The sequence below is a fragment of the Mytilus edulis genome, chromosome 1 (assembly GCF_963676685.1).
Source record: "Mytilus edulis chromosome 1, xbMytEdul2.2, whole genome shotgun sequence".
In the NCBI taxonomy this organism is placed as follows: Eukaryota; Metazoa; Mollusca; class Bivalvia; order Mytilida; family Mytilidae; genus Mytilus; species Mytilus edulis.
In genome coordinates, this window is record NC_092344.1 from 52028542 (window position 1) to 52049425 (window position 20884).

At 31.3% G+C, this 20884-nt stretch overlaps 1 protein-coding gene across 1 annotated transcript; it reads right to left on the reverse strand.

Annotated features, from left to right (window-relative positions):
- Positions 1-60: 60 nt before the first annotated feature.
- Positions 61-12036, reverse strand: LOC139521767 (ribonuclease 3-like). Its single transcript, XM_071315409.1, has 4 exons — positions 11719-12036; positions 9457-9648; positions 837-2100; positions 61-170 (listed from the first exon to the last, which is right to left on the reverse strand). Exons 1-4 carry the CDS (start codon positions 12034-12036, stop codon positions 61-63), a joined length of 1884 nt encoding a protein of 627 aa, XP_071171510.1.
- Positions 12037-20884: the final 8848 nt, after the last annotated feature.

Genomic DNA, 20884 nt, shown 5'->3' on the forward strand with positions numbered 1-20884 from the left:
TGTAAGGGAATGCTCCAATGAGAAAGCAACCCAGTGACAAGAATAATCATTTTCAAAGTTTCAAAGATATTTAAAGCCTCTGAATGGCAACAAACAGTCTTTAAATATAGACAGGACTGGTCCCTTGGCAATGTCAAGCTTTAAATTCAAATGTGTCATCACTATACAAGCTGGTAATAAATAAAACAGAAACAGAACATGCTTGGAGTACTTTACCTGTTTATAAAAATTCATTATGTCCCCTACCCTTATTAGTTGCTGTACTTCTTTGAAGTTTTAAGACAGCAACCTCATAAATAGTACATGAAGATATGACCAAAACAAAATTAACAGAATTCAAATGTGGAAAGACAAAAGAAATATTCTATTATTTCTCCAAACTACAAATAAGATATATCTTGGTTGTCTAGCACCATGAGAATTAGGAACTTCACATTAGTTGTCACAAATTCACAATTTCATTAGGAAATCACATTTCCACAATAAATCTTAATATATGTTTAAACACATACACAACTTATTTATAATATTAGAGTTAACTTGTAATTACAAGCAAAAGAAAGTACTATGAGCCATTAAAAGTACAAACACATGGATGAATGCTCAGACAAACGGATGAACAGATGGACAGAGGGATGGACTTCAGTATTTCCATATTCCCCCATTCTTTCTCAAGGAAGGAGACAAGCAAATCAAAAGAACTGCAGTACAGTGGCCAATCTAGAAAAAGAAGCTGAAATGACTCATGAGTCTGGGAAAATAGTGTTCTCGTCACTAACAAATCAAATTATATTTGAAATCAATAATAATCAAATTATTTCATTGTATATATTTACCTTTCTTGATGCTACTTTTTATAATATCAGGTACTTGGGTGTTTCCGTCTTGTTCATTAACAACTGTTTTCCCTTCTTCCTCAGGTTGAGGCTTTCTTTTAAAGTTTTGGATTTGCTGAAGTAGATTTTGTCTTTCCCCAGTAGAAACTGCTTTAGCTTCAATTGCTGTAGTAGGATGAAACTGTATAGAACTCTTCACAGTTGGTTTGTTTTGTGTTTCCTTCACTTGTTTTACTTCCCCAATTTTTGCTGTATTTTGTGTTTCCTTCCCTTGTTTAATTTCCAACGTTTTTGTTGTATTTTGTGTTACCTTCCCCTGTTTTACTTCAATATTTTTTGTTGTATTTTGTGTTTCCTTCACTTGTTTTACTTCCACATTTTTTGTTGTATTTTGTGTTTCCTTTGACTGCTTTACTTCCACCTTTTTTGTTGTATTATTGTGTTTTAGGTTTTGTATTTCATTCACCTGTTTTACTGCTTCAGTTTTTGTTGTATTATTCTGATTTTGTTTCAAAGTTTCTTTTTGCAATGATTCAACTGAAGTGGCTACTTTTTTGTCAAATGCTAACATGACGTCTGCTTTTTGTTGTTGCTTAGATGAGACTTTGACATCTGGGATTTTTCTTGTTTCTGATTCAGCACTTTTATTTGAAAGATTTGGAACAGGAGATTTAGAAGATCCTCTTAAATCAAGATCTACAGAATGTCTAAAATTATTCTCTTGTTCTTCATTATCAACTAAACTTCTATTAGTCTTCCTCAATATAACATTGAAATTTGGGGCTGGTTTATTTGTTGAATCAAAATCACTCTTTTCCTTTTCATTTCTAGGAGATGAAATGTTATGAAGAAACTCATTTGACTTGCTTTTCTGCATATTAAATGTTGCTGTACTTTTCACAGATGGTTGCTTCTTGTCCATTAAATTTTGTTCCCCTTTCTGACCATTAGCATGAACAGTTCCATTTTGAAATACTTGTATTGGTTTCTTTTCTGAAGTGTTATTTGGAATTCCATTGAACTTTTTTACTTCTAATTTTGAAGCATTAACATCAGTTAAAGTTTTCAGAAACACTGGCTTATTTGTAGTAGTTTTCAAGTTAGGTGTAGACCTAGTGATTTCCATTTCTTTACTGGGAATTCTTGCAGACATATTTCTTTGAACTGGTTTGTTGACTGGTATTTTTTCTGGTTTACTTGTTTCCTTTAGGGAATTTCTCCTGTATACATTTGGAAATTTAGTTGAAGTGCTTTGGTTTCCTTGCTAGAAATAAAAAAAATAAAAAATGGTAAACTAAAAAAATAAAAGATATTCAATCAGCTGTTTAACAAGCGTGTGATGTCATTAAATACTTCACAATACAATATGAAGGGTTTTTTTATGAAATATTGCAAATAAAGGGCTAATGCAAGTCACACTCATTAGACTGCACCCCCCCCCCCCCCTTTTCCCCCTTTGATGTCATTGCCCAAGACTAAACAAAGAGTTAACTTATGCCCTTGAATCTGGTCACTTCAATCTTAATTGTACTTATACCTAAATTATATGGGTACATTGAATTTGTGCCAATTTTAAAACAATGCAATATTTCTTTTGTGCCTCAAGTTTATTTTTCAGGCAAGCAAATGAGTAAAACTTAATTTGCAACATTTTTTTTCCAGGTTACATAAGACATTTTAATTTATATAGCCACAATGATGAAGACTCCATTGTAATATTTTCCAACATCAAACCACAATGTCTACCATTTCGAAAATAGTCAATGCTAAACAAATTTAAGGGTTCCTTATTCTGAGCCTCTTGCTTAAATATGGATTACTTAAATATCGACACAGTCAACAAAAATCCTTTCAACATTACTGTAACAAGATGCTTTATACATTGTATTATTTCATTACTACTCTGCATTTAATGATGAAAAAAAACAAACACTACCAAATATTAAAGAAACTGACCTTTATCTGATTTTTATGCTCAGACTGAGCTCATGGAGTTCAAATAAAAAGTAACAAGATTCAGTTTTCTGGTTTAATATACACATTCAGTTATGGTCTGAATTTAAGACAAAAGTATACATTAATTTGAAGTGGTCAAATCATCTCTAATCCTTGTTAGAAGTTATATATCTTTCACAAATAAGCTATTGACTTTCAATTGTGTTAGTTCCTTCAAAGTTTAAATTTTTATAGATAACTCAGTCATAAAATTTCATTTTGTCTTAGGAATATGTTGATATAAACCTTCAACAAATATCAATATAATATATTGTGTAACCATTTGGAAGGTGGAAAAAGCATTCATAAGTATGCAGTAACAACAGATACCTCCTTAGAAGCCAACTTTTTAATACCTAATTGCAGCAAGTAAAAAATGGAAGAATCAAAATGTTAAAAGTCCATATAACACTTGTAAAGCATGGCATGACTACATATCAGCATGTTTAATAGTCTGATCCTGCTTTTAGTAACTGAAAGCATTCTTTGTATTGGCAATGTTTACTGGCCTATCTTAAACTTAAAACTTAAACTCATACCACCTATTTGTTGTGCATCAAGTCACATTTCTTATATAAAAGACCCTGGGTTAACCAAAATTCAAAACAGATAAAAAAAAAAACTTAGCTTAGTCAACAAACAAAATAGGAAAACATGTGTAACACAATAAACAATTATAAAGTTTGGGATAGGTAACTGCTCCTTAGAAGGAGGGTGATGGTTTAACAAGAGAATACATCAAAATACTTACAATATTTTCTTTCTATGTGCACTGAGTTCACAATATTGTTATAGGTAAAAGTGAACCTTTGTATTCAGATATTTATTATTTATCATATTACCATACAATTGACAAGTTATCTAAATTAACCTTAGATAATACATTTCATTATCACATATATCAATTTATTTTGGGTTAAATCGTGAGGTTCATGCAGTATTGTTTATAATCTTAGGAATTTTAGATGGATGATAGTTCGGATTTTTAAAGTTGCAAGTTTCAAGAAAATATTGCTCTTGAATATGCCTTCTTTTTTTGTTACCAGGATTCTTCGAAGCATTTGAAGATCTGTGTTTCAAAACTACATATGTTTATTGTATATTATGTAAAAGTGCAATTCCTTATTAAACAGTCTCCTGATGTTTACCTCAAAATCACTATACTATGTATAAACATAAACAATTGAACAATTTCTATGTCATTATACCATAAACATAACACATTTAAATTTAGAATGTAGGGTAATTTCATGGGAATAGAGTTAAAAATACCAAAATGAGTTTACATATTGTTCTGAATCAGAAATTAATTTCGTTTAAAAGTTGAGTTATAATACAAATCTTTATGTTTACTCTACAGATAAAATTAATGACAGTTGGTAAATTTATAACTTTACATAAAGTGAATGTTTGAAGAGTTATGACATAGATATCATACTTTAAGGCCATCCTTAAACATTATGTAACAATTACTGAACAATGTAAATAACCTGAAGTATTTACATAATATAAGATAGACATCTTTCTCAATCAATATGCTGTGGGGTAGTTATGATGGTTCTGTAACAACCATTTGATACAATTTAAATTATTTGTATTTAAAGTAAATAATTTACAGGGACACCAATTTTAACAGTTTCACTTATGTGTTTATTTACTTCATGAAAAAAGGCCTAATTCAAACTTTTCAAATAATCAAAAACCAACTTTCTACCAGGAATGGTATATTATAGTTTGTAAATTAAACAGAGCCAATCATTTTTTAAAACCCTAAAAGACCTAGGTCTTGGATTTTGAGCTGGTAACTTTAATAGCCCATCAGATTTTTTTCTGAAAAAATATATTTTAATTATTTTTACTATATGAGTCATGAACTTGATATTGAAAGACTAGTTTATTGCTATTTAAAATTCTTTAAAACATACATTATCAAAATTAGCTTCCTTCCAATATCCAGATGGGACAATTTCTTATTAATTAATGAATTTGAATATACTTTTACTTTTTCCGTATCTGAGCTCTATATATTATTTTGAAGCAATGAATTTTTCTTGTTTTACTGAAGTCACAAGGACATTTAATGTATTTGTTTAAATCAAGTTCAGGTACTTTATGGTCATTTAACTATAGTAACAGTCAATGGCCTTAGCATAAAACAAATATATTTGTATTACAACTAAAAATCTGTCATAAATACTGTTTAAAGAATAAATCAATGTGTAAAATGAAATAAAAAGATTGTCAGAGATTGTGTCATATATATTAATTGTGAATAGGATATTTGTTACCAAAAATAAATGAATATATGTCTCTACCAAATTATTTTCTAAAAAGAATATGAATAATATGAAAAATGAGAAAATAGTATTCCAAAATTCCCTATGCACATATCTTATCTGCCCAAGGGCAATAACTCCAATTATTTTTTGGTTCTTTACACTTTTTCATAGATACATATCATTCATGAAAATGTAATCACATGCAATGCGATTCTCCATATAATTTTTATATCTAAGGAACATTACTCCTATAAAAATAGTTGATTGGTGCTGACTATCATACTGGTTAAAGACCTTGTTGATATAAATTTCATATAATTCTACTTTTTCATAGATACATATCATTCATGAAAATGTAATCACATGCAATGCGATTCTCCATATAATTTTTATATCTAAGGAACATTACTCCTATAAAAATAGTTGATTGGTGCTGACTATCATACTGGTTAAAGACCTTGTTGATATAAATTTCATATAATTCTAACAAGAATTGTATGTGTGAGAGCGCTTGCAAACCTGAAAATGGACAGACACAAATACAAATAAACAAAAAGATACCCAGTAACTTTATGTCCCCATCACTGGTTCCCTAGGAAGAACAACAAGCTTAAAGATCTATGTTATTTTACAATCAACTAGGTTATTGTTTTATTTTTTACATACAAGTGTTAATTATTGTAAAAATTAGTGAAATTACTACACAATTAGGGCTACAAGTTAATTGAGGTTAAGAAATTTATATACATGAAACAGTTACCTAACTTGTTAAAACCTAATAATACACATAAATTTAAACTCTGAAATATCATATTCATAAGCATAATAATAACTTATTGAAATAACAAATGAACAGCTTATTTTTATACTTTGCCTAAAAGTAGTTTGTATCTTTTTTATCAAGACTAGAACACACCCTTGATATCGCGGGTCCATGACTGAATTAACGTATATAACTATGCGTAAGCCTTATTTTAGTATTGGTATTGTCATCTGATAAAGTCATGTCGATTATAAGATGCACAGTTTTCTCTGCTTTCAAAATCTTTCTGTTTGAACCCGTCAACCTGGAACTTATCAATTATTGGTAATATTAATTATTTGGAAAACAAAAGGGCCTGGAATGGAGCATTTTTTAATCAACAGCATTGTCCTATAATAGTTATAAATAAAGTTTAATTCTTTGATTCGCTGTTTTATGTAATGCCAGCTAACAAATTGAAAACTGTACCTATACGCCTTATTTTAAGTCCAGATTTAGTATTCGTATTGTCATCTTAGAAAGTCATACTGATTAAAATACTACAAAAGGGAACAATGTGACAATGATTGAATTTAGTAGTGTCAACTCTGTGATTATGACCCGTGTATATAGCAAAATCCTAAATACGCTGTTTGGTGTTGCGCCTGTCAGATGTGGAACGTAAAGATAAGGTAATAGGTAACAGGTGAATATATACTATTGGTATCGGTATCAGATTCGACCCGGAACTTGTTTATTATTGGCAATATTAATTATGTGGAAAACAAAAGGGTCTGGAGTGGTGTAATTTTTAATCAACACCATTGACCTATATATGCTATATATAAAGTTGAATCCTTTAATTGGCTTTTTTTCCCGATGACGGCTGACAAATTGGACCCTGTTATTTTAGTATTATAGATATAAAACCAAATGTCACTGACCTTGTGCATACTTTCCTTATTTTGTAAGGATAATTTAGGGAAAAGAAAGAAAACTGCACCCAAAATGTGAAAAACATTTTAATAGGTTATTGTAGCTTTTTTTTTTTCTTCAGAAAGTGCAAGTATTATAAACTAGAGGCTCTAAAGAGCCTGTGTCACTCACCTTGGTCTATGTGAATATTAAATAAAGGAAGCACATGGATTCATGACAAAATTGTGTTTTGGTGATGGTGATGTGTTTGTACATCTTACTTTACTAAACAGTCTTGCTGCTTACAATTATCTATATCTATAATGAACTTGGTCCAGTAGTTTCAGTGGAAAATGTTAATAAAAATTTACAAATTTTATGAAAATTGTTAAAAATTGACTATAAAGGACAATAACTCCTTAGGGGGTCAATTGACGATTTCGGTCATGTTGACTTATTTGTAAATCTTACTTTACTGAACATTATTGCTGTTGATGGCCAGGTCACCGGACACATTTTTAAAACTAGATACCCCAAAGATGATTGTGGCCAAGTTTGGATTAATTTGGCCCAGTAGTTTCAGAGGAGAAGATTTTTGTAAATGATAACCAAGATTTACGAATTACGAAAAATGGTTAAAAATTGACAATAAAGGGCAATAACTCCTAAAAGGGTCAACTGACCATTTCGGTCACATTGACTTATTTGTAAATCTTACTTTGCTGAACATTATTGCTGTTTACAGTTTATCTCTATCTATAATAATATTCAAGATAATAACCAAAAACAGCAAAATTTCCTTAAAATTACCAATTCAGGGGCAGCAACCCAACAACGGGTTTTCCGATTCATCTAAAAATTTCAGGGCAGATAGATGTTGACCTGATAAACAATTTTACCCCATGTCAGATTTGCTCTAAATGCTTTGGTTTTTGAGTTATAAGCCAAAAACTGCATTTTACCCCTATGTTCTATTTTTAGCCATGGCAGCCATCTTGGTTGGTTGGCTGGGTCACTGGACACATTTTTTTTAACTAGATACCCCAATGATGATTGTGGCCAAGTTTGGTTTAATTTGGCCCAGTAGTTTCAGAGGAGAAGATTTTTGTAAAAGTTAACAACGACGACGGTTGACGGACGCAAAGTGATAGGAAAAGCTCACTTGGACCTTCGAGGCCAGGTGAGCTAAAAAAAATAGGACTCAACCAATATTGTTTCCTTTCAAAAACAGAGCAAAACTGATAAAATAACAGTTGAAAAAGTTAATGGATTTCCTTGTCAAATAAATTCTTAAATTGATATTTTTAAAATAATATTTCAATCAAATACAATAATTGGTATCAGTAAAAAAGCTAAAAAAAAATATATTTTTTGTTGATTTTGTTGAATTTTCTATTCAAAGAAATAGTGGTGGTCATGTTCGATGGAGGATTTTTCTAGATTTTGTTTTTCTCTTCGTAATTTACAGACAATTCAATTTCCAATAGCAATAGTTAACTTGTTTACCAAAAGTATTACTGATAGGTAAATAAACAGAGAACAATTGGTGAAATAAGCTCTTAGGTCCAGATGACACAGAAGTACTTGAAATATGACATATTAATCAAAAACCATTTCACCGTACCCTCAATCTGATATAATAAACCCAACCCCTTGTATCTTTGTTCTGGCTGTAAAAAGGAAATTATCCAGCATGCTCCCTCCATCTAAGAATAATACTTACAAATGCTAAGAAAATTCTTTGAGGCTTCAGAAATCAAAATAACTTGTGAAACAAAAAACTTCAAAATGTGTTAGTAACAATTTTTTTCATTGTTTAACAAGATTTTGATTATTTGATTCAAATCTACTGTTCAAGATTTTAAAAAGGGGGAGGGAGAGTTGAGATTTCTAATTTAACCCTTTCACATTTTTATGTGTTGTTCCAAAGTAAGGAACCTTGTCAGTTATTGTTTTATGACATATGTTAATGTTTTCCACAATTTGAAATTTTGTGTGTTGATGGCAAATATTTTTGGAATAGCTAATCAAAGATGATGATGGAAGCTTTAAATAACCTTGACTTGCTAAACAGCCCTATCTGACAAGGTTGGTAATGAAAAAAGTCAAATGTAGAAATATATTCAATGAGTGACCGACCTCCACATTAATTCATGAATGCGCATAGCAATATGTAGCTGTTCAATTAGATTCAAAGAAAACAGTACAAAGGGTCTGACATTCTATTATCTGCAGCAAAAAAAAATATTATGGAAATTATTGCCAATCACTGAATCAGACAACTATTCATTATTGAATAAAGTGACAATTCGTCCAAGTACACCTCCAACTGATTTAGTTTAAAAAAACAGTCTGAAAAAAATATTACCTTATAAAATGCATAATTTTAAAGTATTGACAAGAAGTAATTCTTTCATGCTCTTGTAATATTAATTTGAACTAATGGGCTATTTTGTACACAAAGGAGGTTCTTTGAAGTGCTAAAATAACTGTTACTTGGGAGAAGAATGTTTTACTAGTCTCTGAAGGATGGTACTTAATAATCTTCTACTACTGTGGTCTTTACCTCTGAGGTCAAAATAGCTGTCATATCATACTTTCTCCTATCTATTGGTTTTTGCATTTTTGCATTGCTGCTTGATTTATGAACAATTTTTTTCTCAACATTTTGAATAGTTTGATAATTTACCTGCTGAAAGCACTTCATACTACGATCCATTAAAGCTGTAAGACGGGCCTGAGATTCTGTCATTTCTTTGGAGATCTGTTTATACTGTTGAGATTTCTTATTGAGAGATGATAACTCTGCACTCAAAGAGTTAAAATTTTCTTGCTCTTTGGACATTTCTTTTTGGAGTGTAGAGATGGTATCAAGGAGATCCTGCAAATTAGAGTTTAATAGTTTTTGTTTACCATTGAATGAAGAAGATTTAATTTTGGTATATCATACTTAATACAATGTAGGTATAAGTCCTCAACCAATATTCTTATGAAATATTTTAAAGTTAATTCAGATTGACAATCTCACTTACTTATTATGTAATAATGTGTCTGTGGTATGCATGACATTTTAAATAAAGAATTGTTTCTACTTTATAAACAATGATATAATTTTTTTGATTTTTCCATTTATACCATTGATAAAACTCTAAATAATAGATCTTTTTCAATATTGTTGTCCTTCCTCTCAAAGTCATTGTGATATCTTCAACATTGAGCCAAAGCCCACATCTGACTGTATGTTAAAACCAATCACTTAGCATCAGTTGGTGTGCTATTCTTGCTAGATTTAAAAGGAACATCAGTCCATTGAAGTACAGATATGTGGCTACAATTAAAAATAAATGGAGAGTGTGTCCCAATGGACACAGATGATTGGGACACAGATGATGCCCCTGCTTGCATACTTGCAAACATTATTAAGGGACATAACTCTAGAATGATAAAAGTGACGCTAACCAGATTTGTACTTGATCTAAGTTTTGTAATAATAAGTATTGTGTACAGGTTTCATAATGTTTGGTTTGGGCAAAATTAAGTTAGAGAAAAAAACTAAACTTTTTGTATTTTCCCAATTTATTAAGGGGCATAACTCCAGAATGGTTAACGTGACCCCACCAAAATTCAAACATGATCTGTGTTTTGTGGTAATAAGCATTGTGTATAAGTTTCTTAACATTTGGTTGAGTCAAACTTGAGTTAGAGAACAGAAACTAAAAAATTTGCAATTTTTCCATTTATAACTCTAGAACAGTTAAATAAACTCATCATAGATACCAGGACTAAATTTTGTATATACGCCAGACGCGCGTTTCGTCTACAAAAGACTCATCAGTGACGCTCGGATCCAAAAAAGTTAAAAAGGCTAAATAAAGTACGAAGTTGAAGAGCATTGAGGATCAAAATCCCTAAAAGTTTTGCCAAATACAGCTATTAAGGTAATCTATGCCTGAGGTAGAAAAGCCTTAGTATTTCAAAAATTCAAAATTTTGTAAACAGTAAATTTAAAAAAATAACTGTATCAAAGTGATGCCACCAAAATTCAAACTTGATCTGTGTTTTGTGGTAATAAGCATTGTGTATAAGTTTCATAACATTTGGTTGACATTGGAAACCAATTTTGGGACATACAGACAGGCAAGGGTAAAACTAAATGCCCCCCCCCCCCCCCTCCCCTATGGCCAGGGCATAAAAACTGTATTAGGAAAAATTACAAAATAATATGTAATAATTTTGAAAAAAATCTCACTTGACAATTCAAAGAAAAAAAACACATTTTTAAACATGCAAAACAGTTTCAATAGACAGACAGACAGAGATTTTGTACAGAAATTTCATTTGTTTCAGAATTTCAAAGTTAAAGAAGAACATTATTTTTGTTTGCATTGAATGTACATATACATGTATCATGTATATTGTTAACAGTTGTAGACTGTTATCTACCTGTATTTCAGTCATGGAGAGGTATTCTTCTCACAACACTGAACTGATACCACAAAGGCATTACTGGGGTTGAAGTCATAAAACTTTGCTCAGTGCTTGGAGCACAAAAATCATGCTCGAAACACCAAATCCTGTATTTTGATTGGTTGATTCTCGAGTCTGAGTACAAAAATCTTGCTCGAAAGTTTTATGACCGTAAGGCCTGGTAGTTTTGTTGGCCTACTCATCAATGTAATACCCAATTATGACATTTGTTTTGGTACAGATATGCAAGGATTAAACTTCAAAATGGTGGATAAACATCCATAAACTCAAATAAACCTGTAGTTTTTGGAAAATGACATTGTGTAAAAATTTAAAAGGTCTTGGGCAAGTATAACTTAAATCCCTTTGGAATTAAAGGTGTTTGGAACATACAAACAGAAGCATAGACCACCAATACAGTATATGAATATTTCCTTTTCAGCCAGTCGAGAAACAAAACAATTTCAAATTATATTTCACAAACTTTTAAACTCATTTCTTTGATCTGTGTGTCAAACTCTGAATGACTTAAGGCCAGCAACTCTGCCAAACCACACTTTTGTTGTCCAGAATTCATCTGAAAAATATACATAGCACAACTATCATATTTGACTTTAACATTTTTAAAGTAGATGTTCATCATTGCAGCTTGTTTCCCTTTATAACTGGCTACTATATTCTTTGGACCAATGGTTTTACAATTGTCGAAAAAGAATGAAATTTGTCTTGTAGTCTCTTGATATAAACAATTACGAATCAAGTAATATACATATCTTCTCATCTGGTGATCATCATGAACCATTCACTATAATTTTGGTCCAAAAGATATATACATGTACTTGCATAGGAAAAAAACATTGCATAATTGGTATTTCTATTGAATTTCATTTAATAATAATACTTAAAAGTAAGGTTGTTAAAATGACAATGTAAAAAAATAACTGAAAAATGAAACTGAACATTGATTTGGAAGACATATAAGCTAAGTTTTATATTTTCTTTTATTTATATGCGTTATGGAAGAGGGGACTCAAACATTTTGTAATAAGACTAAGTAATTACTGTTGGCCTTTACTATTTTTATTTTTATTTTAACTTTAAACTGAATTATGAAGTTGTAATTCAGATTGAATTAGAGAATAAGATAAAAACAAGCAAAAGCTTAAATGAACAATATGTATATATTTCATTGGGTTTTTATTTTCCATGAACTTTTTTACTATAAAGTTAATAATCCTGCTTTTGGAAAAAAAATGCTATTTTGTTGAATTAAAGCAAACCAATGTATGCAATTGTATATACTTAATATTGATGTGACATCAGCTTATTAAATAAACTCATAGATCAAGATTGAGTCTGTGCCCTGTGGTATAAGTGGCAAACATCTAAGGTCATTGTGCAGTGAATCAGGATCTATGACTACAATGTATATAGTGTAATTGGAATGCATCAATGAGATACTGAATAAGAATTAGTCACTCTCAAATTTGCATATCAGTTCATGAATACATAGATACAAATTTACTTACAGTTACTTTTCTTATGTTACTCTAAGCATAAGCTTCCATTAATGCAAGGGTTGGTATCATACATTTGTATCTGTAAAATAAACTTCAGTTGAATATAATCAAAATAATTACTTCAGATTACTTTTAAATACATGTATACGTGTACAAATGTAGCATACCCATGCAAACTTCCTTTTTGTAATTTATTGTTACTCAAGTTCTTATTCTAATAATGCACCCTTTAACTGACAAGTTATGAGGACCAACATCTCTGATATGAAAATTTTGTTCACTTGATTCACATGTTATCATTATTTTTTTTAATCTGCAAGCATTGCGATAGAAAAGAGAAATTAAAATAACTTTCTTGCAAATACAATTTATTTTCTTATTCCTCCAAAATAAAGGATTAGTACATGTGATTTGGTCTGCAGTGATAACTTTTTTCTGGATTTGTTTACGGACATAAATGACAAGTTTTAAATATTGTGCAACTACCCTCCTTTAAGGATACATGTATTTTGTGAATCTGATCCTTTTAAATTCCAATAGATATAGGAAGATGTGGTGTGAGTGCCAATGAGACAACTCTCCATCCAAATAACAATTTAAAAAAAGTAAACCATTATAGGTCAATGTACGGCTTTCAACACCGAACAACAAGCTACAAAGGGCCCCAAAATTACTAGTGTAAAACCATTCAATATCCATTTCAAAAAGCCTTTTACATGAATTTCAAGTTTGCTCCTTAAACAATTTTTTTACACATTCCATATCAGTACTTTAGAAAATTACATTTTTGGGGAAATTTCAGTGCTTATTGAAAAATGACAAAAACAACTTTAAGGTAGGCTATTTTTAAGCTTATAATATCAGGTAGGTAGGGAAATAGGAAACACACCCAGGCGCGTAGCTCCCTATACGCCAACACGCAGTTGCGTGCACATCAATTCGGCATGCAAAACAAAATTGCAAAATAAAAATTTATAAATTAAAACTTTTTGGATACAGTTTTATTGCAGATGACAAAAACGGACTTGAATCTATTACAAGATTATAATTTGTTATACTCTTGTAGTTTCGGAGCACATTTTACAGAGTACGGTTAATCTGTTTGGAATGCGATGTACCAATCGGCCATTAGATTTATCAGAACCCTTCGATATCGTTATATATATAAATATGTCGATGCGATGTGACTACCAAAGCCAATCACCCTGCAAACACGCAAAAACAGTCTTGGAAAGTCTCATTATATTTTGCGTCCATAGACCACATGATAATTTCCGAGTAATATCTTAAAGTTTAATTAATATTCTTTAATATTGTTAAAAGTAGTATAAAAACATAAAAACGTAGCATAACACCATAAAAAGTCTTCTTCTCGGGATACATCAGTTTGTTTAGGGGATATAATGTTTTTCTTGTATTTCTCGTGAAATCGTGGTAACGGAAAATGGTTTGTTTTTCGGGTTTTGGCTATAGGACGGTCAATTGAGAAGCTGCATGCACATAGGTACATGATAATTTAAGGAACTGGAGTCGCGTCTGATATCAGTCAGAAAAATCACTGCTTTGCGCATATCTGCTTCCTCGTGTTGTAGGAAATACAACAAACGAACAAATCGCAGCATTGTTTGAGACATTCGAAACTGACTTGTAATGTAATTTTGACAAATTCAATCGGGAGGTCGCTCGATGGCTAACTCGCTGGATTACATCTCGCGGGTGCTACCGCAGAGAGATCGTTCAATGTACTACGTCTGTTGAAAACATTTGTACGATTAACAACGAACAACGACGGTTTAGCATCTCTAGCACTGCTGCATATTCATTGGGATTCTTGTGCCCGAAGGGCAGATTTTTGACAATTTTTAGTAAATTCCATAACACAAAAATGTGTTGTTTATGTATTCAATTAACCATGCTTTATTCTATTTAGAAGTTCTATTCAGAAGACTTTTGAATACTTTTGCATTCATGAATTATGTATAAGTCCTATGTACATGTAGCTTCTCAATTAACCGTCCTATGACCAAAACCCGAAAAACAAACCATTTTCTGCATAAAAGGGTCCCAAAATTTTTCGCCTCGCTTCGCTCGGCAGTATATGCTTGCACATTGTTTCATTCTAGCTACGCCCCTGACACCTATTATTTTATTTGGCCTACTCAATCTTAATTGCTGTATTTCAGCTTAATTAAAGTACCCATATTATACTACTTTAGACTAAAATTAGTTTGTTTATAGTATCAAATACATGAAGGCTAGTAGTTTTTCAATTTTATGTTCAAACCATAAGCTAGCTATTGAACAAGGTAGACATGAAAACCAACCAAGGGAAAATAGGTTGTGTAAAATTTGTAATACAAATGAAATAGAAGATGAATTCCATTTTGTACTAGTTTGTCCAATTTTGGCTGATATAAGGAGAAATTTTTTACCATTATGGTGTCAAAGTAATTGTAACAGAGACACTTTAACTAGTCTTTTTAGAACAGAAAATTTAATTACTTTGAAAAATCTGGCTGTATTTTTGAAAAAAGCTAAATGCTGTAGAGAAGAAGTCTTGTCACTATGACTTGATCAAATGAATATACTTAATAAATAAATAAATAAATTTATTACAAATACAAGTTTATAAAACTTTTTGAAAATTAATAGATATATATATATATATATGTTGGTAATATGTGTGTGTTGTATTGTTTAATATATGTTATTATTGAACTGTAGTTGATATTAAAATGTGAATTTATAAATGTACCGTGGGCTGGAGGCCTGTTTTTGTACAATAAACTTGATTTGATTTGCTAGTAGTTTTTAAGATAAGAAGGTAGAGGGTTCGCGGGTCTAAATCATTTATATAGGATTTCTCTATATTTTTCTATAAATGAACTTTATCTTATAGTTAATAGAAAAATAAAATAAAAAAGTGGGGTCAACGTTCATTTGCGCTCACAATCTGCCTTCGAAAGAAGCATACATTTTTGTAAAGGTGTTTTTTTTCTGTTGAAGTAATACGAGAAATAAAGGTAATATCGAAATAAAAAAAAGAAATTAATTACAGAAATCGCTAAAATTTTACAATAATTTAGTTTAAGTACAGCTTATATGGAAATTATATTAAAAAAGATAGGTCACCTATGAGTTGAAAAAGATATTTCAATTTTAGAGCCAAAAAATGGCATTTTTCCACCAAAGGGAGATAATTTGGAACTTTTTCAATGATGTTTACATTTTGAAAGTCATCTGGGGCCAACACGAATTGATTGTTTTGAATGATTTTTGTACCATATGATAAAGTAACAACTACAAAGGAAATAAATAAAATTTGTAATGAAAAACAAATGTTTGATTTTCTGAAATTTTTATACCCTCGAGCCTCCTTAAGACCCTATGTCGCTCAACTTGGAGCATATGTGCATATCAAACAAAAGACACAAATGGATTCATGACAAAATTGTGTTTTGGTGACGGTGATGTGTTTGTAGAGCTTACTTTACTGAACATTCTTGCTACTTACAATTTTCTCTATCTATAATAAACTTTGCCCTTTAGTTACAGAGGAAAATATTTTGTAAAAATTTACAAAAATAAACCAAATAAATGGAAATTGTTAAAAATTGACTATAGAGGGCAATAACCCCTTAAGTGGTCATCTGACCATTTTGTTCATGTTGACTTATTTGTAAATCTTACTTTGTTAAACATTATTGCTGTTTACAGTTTATCCCTATCTATAATAGTATTCAAGATAATAACCAAAAAGTGAGCTAAAAATTAAAACAACACATTATAAATTCTATGCTCCTAATTATCTGGATTTAGGTTTGAACCTTCATCATAAACGTATAAACGTATAAACACTAAAATTAATATGCTTTAAAGCTTTTTATGAACAGTCTGAGTCATTTTGAGCAAAGGTAAGAAGCTAAAAACACTAAAGTAAACATACGCCTATTTAAAGTATTAGAAGTGTTGGTCGCACATTTTTTCTTAAATTTATCAGATTAGGACAAATTCCATCATCGGTCAGCAGTATTATATACTTGGTGTGTAGAAGCTAAGAGAACATGACCACTGGAAGTATGTTGCACTTTAAAATTCTTTGAATGAATGGGACAACTTGTTTTACTTACACCTGTTCCAGGTAGAGGAATCATGAAAGTCAACATGCCTCTTTGCTTCAATCTCAGTAAATATTTCAGTAGCAGATATCTTAATATTGTCTTCTAAATATATAAGTCAATGCAAATTACCTTAATATTGTTTGACCAAATATTTTGGTTCTACACGAGTTGTCCCGCCGTGATACAGGTAAAACGGGGTTCACTAATTAGCGACAAGAAGCGTCAAGAAGCGACAAGAAGCAACAAATAGATTATACATGCTATTTAAGATCCAGCATGATCTTATAGATATAGACCGTCACCAATATTTGACCCCGAATGATAACCGGACCAGAGGTAAAAACCGCTTCTTCCAAGAAAGAACAAGTACAGACACCTACGGCCAATCTTTCTTCCCGAGGACAATCAGGGACTGGAACAACCTACCAACATCAGTTACAGCGACCAACACCGTTGAGGGATTCAGAGCACAGGGACTCGGTTAGCAGATTAAAATTGTGCTCATCAATGTTTTTTATATTTTTTTTTAGTATATCCTGTCTATTTGTATTACTTTATTAACATTTTTTGACGATGCCATCGATATTTCTTTGTTTTCTAGCAATGTTTGTATTAAAGAGCATAAAAATGAAAATAAAAACAAAGATTTTTCACCTTTCCTTTGAAGGAGTTATTGAAACAAAAACATGAAATATTATTTCCTTTCTAACTGTATAATTAATTTTTCCTGATAGGACCAACGTTAGCTGTGGCTTCACCCCAAGGTAATACACAATGTAGAACATCAAATGAGATTAACGAGGCGCGTGTCTCTTGCCGTTTAATTGCTACAATAACATCCAATTAACACCTTCAACTTTGTACACGCGTCAGACTATACAATTACACGCGCTAGAATATACAATCATTGTAAACAGTGAACACCTGTTGAATTAATATTGTCATTAATTTCCTTTAATCTTCAATCAATATGCATAAACATGATAAATATCGTTAAATGAGGCAATACACTAAATAAAATTATGAAAAATATTCACATTTTAATTATGTTTTCGTCTTGTTTGATTTCAGTTCTTTGTATTTCACAATTTGTGTCTGCATTTTCAAGACAATGATGCACAAATAAATCATTTTGCAAGCTTAATATTACAGGGGCGTAGCTACCCGGAGGCACGACAGCACGTGCATCCACGTCGTTTTCAAAAAAAAAGCAGAAGAGAGAGAGATGACTGAGTTGGTCAATCGGAATCGGAGACTGTTGGTGTCTTTTCCGTCTATCCCGGATATTAGTTTGACAACCTAGTTACAAGTGTTGATGAAGCTGTTCATTCAGAAAAAGGTCGTAGCTCCGAAGTTGCGTGCACATTGATTCGGCATGCAAAACAAGAAATGACAAAATAAAAATTTATAAATTGAATGTTAAGGCAGCAACCATTTGATTTTCTGGGGGGGGCTATGGTTTTTTTTGGAAAAAAAAGTTTGTTTCCAGTTTTTGGAGAAAAAAATAATTTGTTTTTGATTCTGAGAAAAAAAAAATTGTTTGTTTCACCCTCAGCTGCCACTATATGTAACGCTAAAATTGAAAGAAAAAAATTGTTTTCGACTTGTCGCGAAAAAAATAGATTGTTTTTCGCCACAGGCGAAAAAAAAAGTTTGCACAGAAAAAAAAACCATAGCCCCCCCCAGAAAATCAAATGGTTGCTGCCTAAAGGAAACACCTATGTTGTCACTTTTTTTTAATTGATGAAATATCATTAAATAACGACATTTGGTTTCAAAATATTATTTTTTTGGAGATTATGACAAAATCGGAAGGTTACTTGTATCTTTTACAAGATTTTTACTTTTGAATTTGTAATACTCAGTCTAAGCAGAGACATATACTAATTGTATTATATGTCTCTGGTCTAAGATATGTAGTTTTGGAGCACATTTTACAGTGTACAGTTCATCAGTTTGGAATGAGATGTACCAATCGGCATTAGAATTATCAGATCCCTTCGATATCGTTGAAAATATAACCGGAAGAAAAGTGATTTCAGGAACTTTTACTATAATTTGCAAAGTGCTTTTTTAGGAACTCTCGTTTGAATTGAATATGTATATGAACTCTCGTTTTGAATAGTTATATGAACTCTCGTTTCGAATAGTTATATGAACTCTCGTTTTAAATTGATTATTTCTCGTTTTAGTTTTAAGTTGAATATTTCTTGTTTTAAATGTTTCTTTATTCTTAAATATAATGTTTCTTTATTTCATATACCCAAAGAGATTAATTATAGATTTACTATTTTACAACTTAATCCGATGGCTAGTGCGAAACTTACACTCAACTTCAAAAGAAGCAATTATCGTTATTTTGCTAAGTTGAGCCGGAGGACAATAATCCTATTATTATTACATAACATTGGACAATTATATTTACAAAATGTATATTTTATGAGAACCTTTTATAATGTTTTAATACCCTTATCTTTGACTTAATTTATGTTTTGTAAACTGTTGCTGGGACAGTCTTCCCCTAGCTTTCGAACTGTACACTTGTGTTAATAAATTTGTATATATTTTTATACGGTCTTGCGTTTAAAGCAGCCATAGTGTCGATTATAGACCTACAGACTTTAATGTAACCCGTGCCGAAGTTCACGGACTTATGCCGGAATTTCACGGGGTTATAAAAATATGCCGAGGCGATGTGGTTGACAGACTACCGGAGCCAATCACCCTGTAACCACGCCAAAACAGTATTGGAAAGTCTCATTATTTTTTGCGTTCATAGACCATATGATAAGGCAACTGAAGAGTGGAGTCGCGCCAAGTTATCAGAAAATCGCTTCTTTGTGCTGTATCTGCTTCATCGCGTTGTAGGAAATATCACAAACGAACAAATCTCAATATTGTCAGAAACATACGAAACTGACGAATTCAATTGGGAGATCGTTCGATGCCGAACACGTACGCTGGTTTATAACATCTCGCGAGTGCTACCATGCCATGATGGCCCTGAGATCTATCAGTCACGGTACTACGCATGTAATTGAAAACAAATGTACGATCAACAATGAACAACGAAAGTTACATAGCATTACTGCATATTCATGGAATTCAGTGTGAATGTTGACAAAGTAATAAAGAAGCTTGTTTCTGCCCAGACCCGAAGATCAGATTTTGGACAATTTTGAGTAAATTCTGTATCACAAATATGTGTTGTTTATGTATTACTATATTCAGAAGATTTATTAATAGCTTCACATTCATAATTTTTTATCTACACATAGCTCCTCTTTTAACCGTCCTATGACCGAAAACTGAAAAAAAATTCTGCATAATAGGGTCCCAATTTTTTTTCTCACAGTTTGTGTAACTGGTACTTTAAAATTATAAACGCTATATTGAAATGGAAACTGTCGAAAAGCAGGGCCGTAACTACATTGTGGCAAATGAGGCAAATGCCTCATGTTGAAAACTTCAAAAAAAAAAATGAAACAAAAAAATTGTCTTCATATCAAATTGTGTTCACGGAAAGTGTCTTGCAAAAAAGAAAGTTCTCTTCACTCTCTGCTGTCGTCCCTGCATGTTTTTCGTGATCCATATTTCTATTTTACTTTTAGTTTTGTTTTCAGAGTTGATGGTCTATTGTTTGTTATTATGTGTCCCGGGTTTGTCTTTTGTTCATTTATTGTCCTACTTTGTGACGATAGTCTGAGGGTTAATTTCCATTTGTAAACGTGTGGTTTTGCAATGTTGCATGTTAACCGATGTCCAGACATTGTGCGACAAAAATATTTTAAGAATATACGATGCTACTGGACACAGAAAAAACTGGTCGTTTCTGCATGGGGCATTGAACTTGATATCAAAGAATACAAAACTGACTCTTTTTGTAGATAAAACTAAACAGCTGACATGGATTAAATTAAAGTAAGACGACCAATTCATCGGTATCAAATCATCTATAAAAAAAAACATCACTGTATAGCTATATGACCTTTTACATTGAAGGATTAAA